Source organism: Macaca thibetana, chromosome 2 (genome assembly GCF_024542745.1).
Source record: "Macaca thibetana thibetana isolate TM-01 chromosome 2, ASM2454274v1, whole genome shotgun sequence".
NCBI classification, from domain to species: domain Eukaryota; kingdom Metazoa; phylum Chordata; class Mammalia; order Primates; family Cercopithecidae; genus Macaca; species Macaca thibetana.
In genome coordinates, this window is record NC_065579.1 from 73308794 (window position 1) to 73318650 (window position 9857).

The following is a 9857-nucleotide window of genomic DNA, read 5'->3' on the forward strand; positions in this document are numbered from 1 at the left end:
GGCCCATTGCAATGACTTCAGCTATCAACAATCTAAGCTAGGAGGTCCCCAGGCCATCCTTACATCTGACAAGCTGACTACAAATTGAGGGGTTCCCACTACCCCTTCAAGTTTCATAATTCAGTAGAATGACTTACAGAATTCAGGAAAGCATTATTTCGGTTTTATTACAGTTTTATTATAGCAAAAGGATGTTTATTACAGTTATTATTATGGTTTTATTATAGCAAAAGGATTCAAATCAAAACCAGCCAAAGGGAGAGACACATAGAGTGAGGTCTGGGAGGGTCCCAAAAAGAAGGCTCCATGGTCCCTCTCCTCATGTTCTCAGGGACACACTTTCCTCCTAGCACACTGAGTACTGCCAACCACAAACATTCATCCAAGCTTCAGTGTGTCCAGAGTTTTTACTGAGGCTTCATTACAGGCATGATTGGATGAATCACTAGTCACACGGCTCAGACATGTGGCTCCAAGTCTCTCAAGAGGTTGGGCTAGTATCACGGGGCCCAAAGCCCCAACACTCTAATCACATGACTGACCAACCCCCAATCATGAATCATCTCGTTAGTGTAAACTGTTGGGTCTAGTCCAACGGGTCTACCATGAAAAGACATTCCCACCATTCTTGGTGAATTCTAAGGGTTTAGAGGCTACTTCCCAGGGTTCAGGAACAAAGGCCAGCCAAATTATTTACTATGCACTTATATAATACTTAAATTTGATTTCAATTTAGTTACCAACATTCTATAATCAGTGGTGCTGACATAAAAATCTGATTTTTGTCTTCTCTTGGCAATATTGACAATTTTAGGCTCAATTTCTGTAAGACTGCTGCCTCCTTAAAAAGGGACGCTCATTCTCCCCACCATCTCTATAGTCTCTATTTTCTTATTCCTGGTGTGATTCACTCCTTTGTTTCCTTTCTGTCCACTGCAGACATTTAAATTTGCAAATCCTGGCTTAATTTTTGGGTATTTTTGCTGTTTTTACTTCCATCACACATTATTACCTTAAAAGAATGAACATGGAAGGAATGACAGTTACCTTTCGTCACTTCATTCTCATCTTAGTTTAAAACCACTCCTTCTTTACACTTTGTATGAGGGTGGGTGCATGTGTACACACGCTTGTGCCTGTGTTATCTATTTGTCTCTTAAGTCTTGAGCCAGGCTAACATGATATTTTTTAACTGCAGAATCAGGACAAGCTGAATTAAAACTCAATGTCATCCTCAGAATCAAAACCCATAACCAACCCCGGACCTTACAAAGGAAGCCCCTCATTCTGAAGGACAAAAGAAAAAGCACGTTTCTCAGTACTTTAGAGCTAACACTTCCTTCATAAGCATAAAATTCTCACATCTTTCTTTATGTGAAATGCAACCTAAGTAACTGAAAATAAAAAGAACAAGTATCATCATTTGCAAACTTCATATACCCTTTCTCTCACTATACCCCTTTGAGAATCACTGGTTTAAATCATATAAAAGGCATGAAACAAGCCCTAAGTACCTCAGGAGCCATGTGGACACCTATAGTCTCTCTCAGATACAGGTGTCACATAGACCTTGAAGTATAGTCAACCCTCAATACTCGTAGATTCTGTATTTGTGGATTCATCTAGTCACCAAAATTGTTTATAATCTCAAAAGCAATACCTGCAGTGCTTTCACAGTCATTCATGGGCATGTGCAGAGCCCTGAAGTTTGATTTCCCCAACACACAGGTTCCCAGTTCTGCCTCTGTAGTCCGAAAAGGACACTATAAACAAGTGTCCTATTTCTGGTCTATTTAATGGCAAGTTTTTCACATTTTTGTGCTTTTAGTTGGTCATTGTGCTATTTAAAATGACCCCCAATCATAGTGCTTAAGTGCTGTCTAGCGTTCCTAAGCACAAAAAAGCTGTGATATGTCTTACAGAAAAAAAATACTTGTGTTAGCTAGGCTTCATTCAGGCCTAAGTGACAGTGTTGTTGAATATGAGTTCAATGCTAATGAATTAACAACATACTTTAGGATGTCTTTAACAGAAACACACACAAGATTATGTACTGATTGTTTGACAAAAATGTTGTGACCGAATGTTCCCAGAAACCTAATCCTGTAACTCCTCTGGGAGCAATGGTTCAGTATTGACAGTGTTCACAGAGGCTTCACAGAATGTAACTACTGCAAATAACTAGAATCAACTGTACTTGTAAAAAAGTGAAACACACACAGCACAAAATCACATCGAAGAGTGTTGGCGGGAGTGGATGTGGAGTGGAAACCAAGGTTACAACCATTAAGGAGGTTATTTTATTTTAAACCAGAAAGTGATGGAGTTAATGCTAGCCATCTGTCCCTGGTTAACCAACAAAGCGTTAGGGTGCAATACAGTGAACAGAACACTGGACTAGAAGTTGGGAAGCCTGGCTTCTGGTCACAACTCCGCAAAAAAATTAACTTATGCAAGTAAATAACTTAGGCAAGTAAATAAAACCCCTCTCAGCAGCAGTTTCTTCATCTACTAGGGTCACTCAAATCTATGGCAGTAAGAAGTCACTTTTGCCATAATTATGATGTACAGAAAATTTTCACATAAATTATCTCACTGGATGACCTGTATGGTCATCCAGGATGACTGACCATCTTTACTCCAGAATTACAAAACTTAATCATTTTACCAAAAAGAAAAAATATATTGAATGTTTATAATACTAAGAAGAATCGTCCTTTGGACTGTTTGTAATAGACATGTCACAGGGAGGACTTTAAATATGAGCTAGAAAACAACTATGCACTTATTTTTAAATTGAATGTATTAAATCACTATTTTCTTTTTAAAAATGAAAGAAAAATATTCCCAGTCTGTTGCCATTCTTGCTTCAAGGCCCTGCACCACGACAAATGTTGTAAATGTGGAGAAGCAAAAGTACCACTAGATGGAGTAAGAACAAAAGACATGCATTTCTCTGTAGTTCAAGGAATCCCTGCCGTCTTGAAAAAGGTATCTTAGTCCCGGAACGGTGGCTCACGCCTGTAATCCCAACACTTTGGGAGGCTGAAGCAGGCGGATCACCTGACGTCAGGAGTTCGAGACCAGCCTGCCCAACTCCTGCCTGCCCAACTTTACTTAAAACTACAAAAAATTAGCCGGGTATGGTGCTGTGTGCGTGTAATCCCGGCTACTCAGGAGGCTAAGACAAAATCGCTAGGAACCCAGCAGGTGGAGGTTGCAGTGAGCGAAGATGGGGCCACTGCCATACTCTGGGTGTCAGAGTGGGACTCCGTCTCAAAACAAACAAATTGAAGAAAAAGGGATCTCAGATCACCTTGAGTAAAGTGAGGCTTACTGAAGCTGAGCTACTTCCTCAAGACTCCAGACAAGTTCTTGGCAAAATCGTAACTAGAATTTCATTCCTTACTTTCCACAAAACTATGCTGATTGGAAAAGTATTTTTCCTTAGTTAGAGAACATTACCAGCAACAGTGGACTCTAGAGGTTCTTATACATTTCTTAATTCTAATAGTGCTAAGAAATGTATCTGCTAGACAATTCCAGGGGACCTACTTTAGGTAATAGGTTAAAAAGCTGTAAATATACACGTTCATAAATTTACTGACATGGTCTTAACTACGGACCCTTTCAATCATCAGGATTCAGGCTATCACCCTAAAGGTGGGCCTTTATATACACATCCCTGTCTGCTATCTCTCTTGGCAACTACCCCCAGAAGACGGGTCCTAAGGAATTGAAGGTATGGATTTGGGACAGAATTACCTTGTCGTGATGAGTGGGCAGTGGGCCATCGGCTTGTTTTCTTAAAGGAAATCAAGAGCCAATTCTTGTGGGAGACTGCCGGCTGTGGGGGGGGTGGGGTGGTGGTGGAATACATTTTTCTGTAAATTTCTTTTCCGTCTTTCATTATGCCTAGTGTTCCCGTTATTGAAACGCTAAGCTTGTGGGGGTTATTTATATCCTACTGCTCAAGGTCACCGCCAAGGTCTAATTTTTCAAAGAAGAAATTTGTAACCTTCGGCATAAACCGATGACCACTAAAGGAACACAACTTGAATTTTCGTTTAGATCTTCTAGTTAAATATTCATTAAATACTTAATGATCTCTCAAAAAAAAAAAAATCACTGCTCTCCCACACCCGATTGGGGGCACTGGTCGAGATCTACTTTGGGAGAAGCAAAAACCTCAAAACCTGCAGAGCAGGAACTAAGTTGTAATACAACCATAAAAGGCAACAAAAAGCCGAAGACCGGAGAACCCACGCAGGAACGGCCCCAGGCAACCCCGGCTCACTGCCCATTCATTTTGGCCAACTTTGGAGATGCCTTCACGTCTCCTGACAATTTGCAGCACACTGGCCCAGTCAGTCAGATTTAGGGATTCACAAGCCCCCACTGCCGGCGAGGGGTGACGGATGGGCACGATCGGCGTCCCCCCACCAGCAGGAAAGCGAACTGCATGTGTGAGCCGAGTCCTGGGTGCACGTCCCACAGCTCAGGGAAGCGCGCCGCGCGCGGGGACTCCGCTCCGTTCCTCTTCCTGCGGCCTGAAAGGCCTGTACCTCGCCCTCACCCCCGAGAGACCCGCGGCTGACAGAGCCCAACTCTTCGCGGCGACAATGGGCGCCTCCGGAGAAGCCCCGGGCCGACCGCGGCCTCCAGGCGGGGTTCGGGGGCTGGGCAGGCGACCCGCCGCAGGTCCCCGGGAGGGGCGAACGGGCCAGCAGCTGACATTTTTTGTTTGCTCCAGAATGAACGGTGGAAGGCGGTAGGCCGAGGCTTTTCCGCCCGCTGAAAGTCAGCGAGAAAAACAGCGCGCGGGGAGCAAAAGCGCGGCGCCTACGCCCTTCTCAGTTAGGGTTAGACAAAAAATGGCCGCCACCTCTCCCAGGCCCACCCTCCGCAACCCAGAGCACTGCCGGGCGAGTCCGCTTATAAAGGGAGCGGCCGCCGACCGCGCGGATTGGCCAAGCTTATTCTCGCGGCTCTCGTGATAGTCACTCTGGCAGCGGGCGGGGAACGGGAAATTAAAGTTCCATTTCCGGCCATGAGGAAAGACGCTGACCTCCCGCACTTCCGAAAAAGGCTTTGCGTCTTTACTTCCGACCTTCTTTAAAGGTGAAACTAACTTGAGGTATCAGAGGGCCTTTTTTCTATGCTCTGCGGACCAGACGCGGTTCACCTCGACTACCTTAAAAATGGAATTCACAGGAAGATTTTAGGGCCCAGGACACAGAATACTGATTCCTAGTTTTGATCATTACATTTTTTGGAGAACTTTGTGAAAATAGATTCCCAGGCAGCACTGACTAAAGCAGAATCTTGTCTCGGCTCAGTGGGATGCGTCGGAGTTCCTACCCTGCCCCCTTCTCCTTAGAATGCCTTCTCCAGCCCCTCCTTGAGCAGAGGATGGCTTTAATCAAGTGTAACTACTACATTATTAATCTTAAGGACTGGATCTCCCTTTTATTAGGAAAGGAAGGCGTTTCAATCATTGACTTTGCTTTAAAGTAGTGCTGTGTCTTGATGAGGTAAAAAGAGGGGAGTAATCCACCATAAACTGTAACGATTTTTTTTTTTTTTTTTTTTTTTTTTTTTTTTTTTTTTTTTTTTGAGACGGTATCTTGCTCTTTCGCCCAGGCTGGAGTGCAGTGGCGTGATGTTGGCTCACTGCAACCTCCGCCTCCCGGGTTCAAGCGATTCTCGTGCCTCAGCCTCCTGAGTAGCTGGGATTACAGGCACCTGCCACCACATCTGGCTAGTTTTTGTGTTTTTAGTAGAGACGGGGTTTCACCATGTTGCCCAGGCTGGTCTCGAACTGCAGGGCTCAAGCGATCCACCCGCTTTGGCCTCCCAAAGTGCTGGGATTACAGATGTGAGCCACCGCACCCGGCCGCGAATTTTTAGAATGGCCAGTATAGTGCAGTTTTACATATAAATGACAGGATGATCTTAAAAGTTTTACTCGTGTTCAGTTGGATAAACTCCGTGGAGTTGTCGCTGTCTGTCCTCGATCTGAAAGAAAAGTAAAATGTCTCTCTTTCCATCTTTCTCCCTCCTTCTCTCTCTCCAATCCCCTTTTTCCTTCATAGCATCTGCCAGGTTGTAAAGTTTTTTAAGGACAGAATCTGACTCCTGTTTTTAGCACTATTGCACTTAGCACAGTACCGTACATAGAGTAGATGCTAAATGCTTTGAGTTATATGTCAACACCACCACCATTCTCTTAGCATCCCACATTATCTCAAACCCTTCTTTCCCCTTCATATCTAAGTAGGCACTACATCTTGTCAGTTTTCATAATTTCTTTTTTTAAATTCCTATTGCTTATAATCTTGAGTACAAGACTTGGCACTTTATATCTGGACTAGTAACTTTCTAACTGGTCACCAAATCTCCAGGGCCTTCCCTGTTCAATTTATTCTCCAAACTATCACCACATTCATCATAACATAGTTTCCTTATGGCTCCTGCTTTTAAATCTTTAATTTCTCTCCTTTGCATATTGGATATTTAGCACTTAAAGCCTTTCAGTCCCTGGCCTTCACTTAACCTTGCTAGTCATAGCGCTTGCTCTTCTCTATATGAGCTCTTCACTTGAACAAAATCAGTCTAAGCTAGGCGTGGTGGTGCACACCTGTGGATTCAGGTACTTGGGAGACTGAGGGCAGAACCCAGGAGTCGGAGGCTGCAGTGAGCCATGATTGCACTACTGCACTCCAGGCTGGGAGACAGGGCAAGACTCTGCCTCTAAAACTAAATGAATAAATACATCCATAAATAAAAATTTTAAAAACAAAATCAGTCTATTAAACATGCCCTGAATATGCTTTGTTCATTCTCATCTTTAGCAACTTGTTCCTTTTAGTATGCTTGCCTGGATATCTGCCCTCCATCCCAATGCCACCCCTTCCATGATGGTGTACCTGTGCTATGGAGTCTCTTTCCTCACCACAGCAACCTTCTTTCCCTAAACTTCAATAAGCTTAAATCTTATCACTCATTTGGCACATAGCATATTGTACTACAAATGCTCTCTTCCAAGGGAAATATAAGCTCACCAACTCAACTTATAGAAAAAACACTATGGGAAACATTATTTTAACTTGGTTCTACTCAATAGACATCTGTTCTTGAGCTTCATCATTATTATCCCCAAGCCCATTATAGAAATACGACAGAAATATTGGCATCCCAATCGTTGAAGTATTTTCTCTTCTCCCAGAAACACATAATATCCAAAGTTTCTGTCACATATACTCAAAACATTTTATTCTAACCATTTTATCTGTATTTCAGAAGCATCTTTGGTGTACTATGTTGGGTCCAACTTCTTTAAATTCTGCAGCAGTGATCCACATGTCCTGGAAGGCAGACAAGGATGCAAGAATAGAACCTCCCATCCACACTGATATTTTCCTTTCTGGGGGAGCTATAACTTGCACAGCGGTGTTGGCAGGAGCCATCTTTGCTATATCCTTAACTAGCCGCTTGTCTAAACCAGGGAAAGAGGTTGATCCCCCGGCAAGGATAATATTGGAAAAGAAGGAATTCCTCAGGCCTGTATCACATTTCATTATGCTGCTAAGGCATATCTTATCAATGCCAGGGGCCTCAAGGTTCATACAACATGGAGAGAAGAGGGCCTCTGGACAAGAAAAGAGCTGGTCATGGAGCCGGACGACCTGCCCATCAGGTAGTTGGTAAACTTTCTCTAGACAATCAGGTTTCTTGGCCATTTCCTCTTCGTAGTTCATTGCCACATAACAAAAGGTCTCCTTGATGTCTTCAACAATCTTTCTGTCCGAAGCACTAAGCAACATGATACCATGGTTCTTCATTAGCACCATGAGGTAGTTGGTGAGGTCAAGGCCCGCCAGATCCAATTGCTGCACACCATGAGGCAGACAGTAACCCTCAAAGATGGGCACACTCTGGGTAACCCCAGCACCTGAATCCAGCACAAGACCAGTAGTGAAGCCAGCAGCAAAGAGAGCCAGCACAGCCTGGATGGACATATAGAAGGCAGGAACACCCAGATGCTCAAAAAACACTTCCACGATCTGTTGCCGGTTGGCCAGTGGGTTCAGGGCTGGCTCAGTAATCAAGACTGGGCCATCACACGGCTTCAGCTTTAGGTTATAGTCATAGATATGCTTCCACATGATCTCCATGTCATCCCATGAAGTAATGAGACCACGCTCCACTGGGTAACTGTAGGGAGAGCACTAAGATCAATGACAGCTTTTTATTTTTCTAGTTCTATTGTCTTCGACCCTCAGTTAATTCCCCGTGTTTATTACCAATATCCCTTTATGGGCAATAACTGCCACAGCCTCTCACAGAAGGTAAATGTCAGCAAAAATTAGCACAGCTACTTACCTCTGCAATTTTTGTTGCTTTCTATTTTCTCTCTCCTTTGGAAGTTTGTGACTTTCAAAAATTGGGAAATGTCCACATTATAGTATAGTTTAAATGTCAATTGAAGAGAATAACCCAAGTGACAAAAGGAACCATGAGTTAATATTCTTTTTTGTTTGTTTGTTTGTTTGTTTTGGAGACGGAGTCTCACTCTGTCACCCAGGCTGGAGTGCAGTGGCGCCATCTCAGCTCACTGTAATCTCCGCCTCCCAGGTTCACGCCATTCTCCTGCCTCAGCCTCCCGAGTAGCTGGGACTACAGGCACCCACCACCTCACCCGTTGTGTTTTCTTAGTAGAGACGGGGTTTCACCTGGTTAGCCAGGATGGTCTCGATCTCCTGACCTCGTGATCCGCCCATCTCGGCCTCCCAAAGTGCTGGGATTACAGGCTTGAGCCACCGCGCCCGGCCGAGTTAATATTCTTAAATGAATTCGTTCGATAACTTTATACGTTTGAATGCATTTGATAGCCACAGAGAGCAAAATGTTCAATTTTTTAGATGTGTGGTACCCATGGAGATTTGTGGCCCGCGCGTTTGTAGTAACTCCAGCTGGCTGGGGTTTTCCTGCTCCCTGCTTCCTTATCCTTTCTGTCCCCATTGCGCACCTCCTTTGGGGTTCTTCCCTGCCCCACCCCAACACCCCCAGTCCCCCCGCCCCCAGCCAACCCAACCCCAGCCCCACCCCCAACCTCCCCAGCCCCGCCCCCACAACCTCCCCAGTCCCACCCCACACAACCTCCCCAGTCCCACCTCCCCAGCCTCCCCAGCCCCACCCCACACAACCTCCCCAGCCCCACTCCCCTACAACCTCCCCAGCCCCACCAGTCTTGCTGGGAGAAGGAGGTACCTGATGGACAGCGAGCTCCTCCAGTCCTGAGCTTGGTCACCCACGCAGAGTTCTAACCCGCCCGGCGCCGCGCGGCTCTGGCCCTTGGCGCGGCCGATGATGTTCGGGTAGATAAACTGGGGCTCCCTGCTCCCAGCCAGGCCCGCCTTGATCACTCCCGAGCCGTTGTCGATCACCACCGGAAGCTGGCAGTGGTTCATGCCGCCGCTGCCGCCTCCTGTCTCTGGGCCGCTCTGGCTGCGGGCTCTGCCGGGGCCGACTGCCTGAAACGCCGCGTCACAGAGGCCCCGGCACGGCCCAGTGAGGCTCGAGTCCTGGGGCGCAGGCGGGGGTTCGGGAGGCCCCCAGGCGCAAGGACTCGCTGGACGCACTGTGCTCCTCATGTCACCGCCCGCTATTGCTTCTCGCAGGAACTGGGCCACCCCAACTCCTGGAATCCCGGAATCCTAGTATCAGGAAAACCCGACTTTCCCATCAAAAGATTCAACTCTAACACTTAACAAGTGCATTTCTCAAATACCCAGAAGAGCTATAAAAGCAGTTTTATTTTCCAAAGCCACTGAATTCTGCTTAACTGGTGGCGG

The 9857-nt window shown here is 45.6% G+C and overlaps 2 protein-coding genes across 20 annotated transcripts in view; one reads left to right on the forward strand and one right to left on the reverse strand.

Moving 5' to 3' along the window:
- Window positions 1-9857, forward strand: part of SEC62 (SEC62 homolog, preprotein translocation factor) — a 332886-nt gene that overhangs the window by 94911 nt on the left and 228118 nt on the right. Inside the window, exon 1 of one of the 19 annotated variants that reach the window (XM_050780022.1) lies at window positions 3855-3858. The exons of 15 other annotated variants lie outside the window; for them this stretch is intronic. The gene's annotated coding sequence lies outside the window, so the exon portion shown is untranslated. Of the gene's footprint in view, window positions 1-3854; window positions 3859-4674; window positions 4679-5017; window positions 5022-9601; window positions 9606-9857 lie in introns of those variants that run through there. 3 more of the 19 variants (XM_050780018.1, XM_050780011.1, XM_050780031.1) reach the window with 3 other exon arrangements.
- Window positions 6791-9600, reverse strand: ACTRT3 (actin related protein T3). Its single transcript, XM_050780033.1, has 2 exons — window positions 9274-9600; window positions 6791-8217 (listed from the first exon to the last, which is right to left on the reverse strand). Exons 1-2 carry the CDS (start codon window positions 9471-9473, stop codon window positions 7299-7301), a joined length of 1119 nt encoding a protein of 372 aa, XP_050635990.1. The 5' UTR covers window positions 9474-9600; the 3' UTR covers window positions 6791-7298.

Coding starts and splice junctions, on each gene's coding strand:
- ACTRT3 (XM_050780033.1), bottom strand. CDS start 9,473: ATGAACCACTGCCAGCTTCCGGTGGTGATCGACAACGGCTCGGGAGTG. Junction 8,218..9,273: donor AGGAGCTCGCTGTCCATCAG/GTACCTCCTTCT, acceptor CTCTCCCTACAG/TTACCCAGTGGAGCGTGGTC.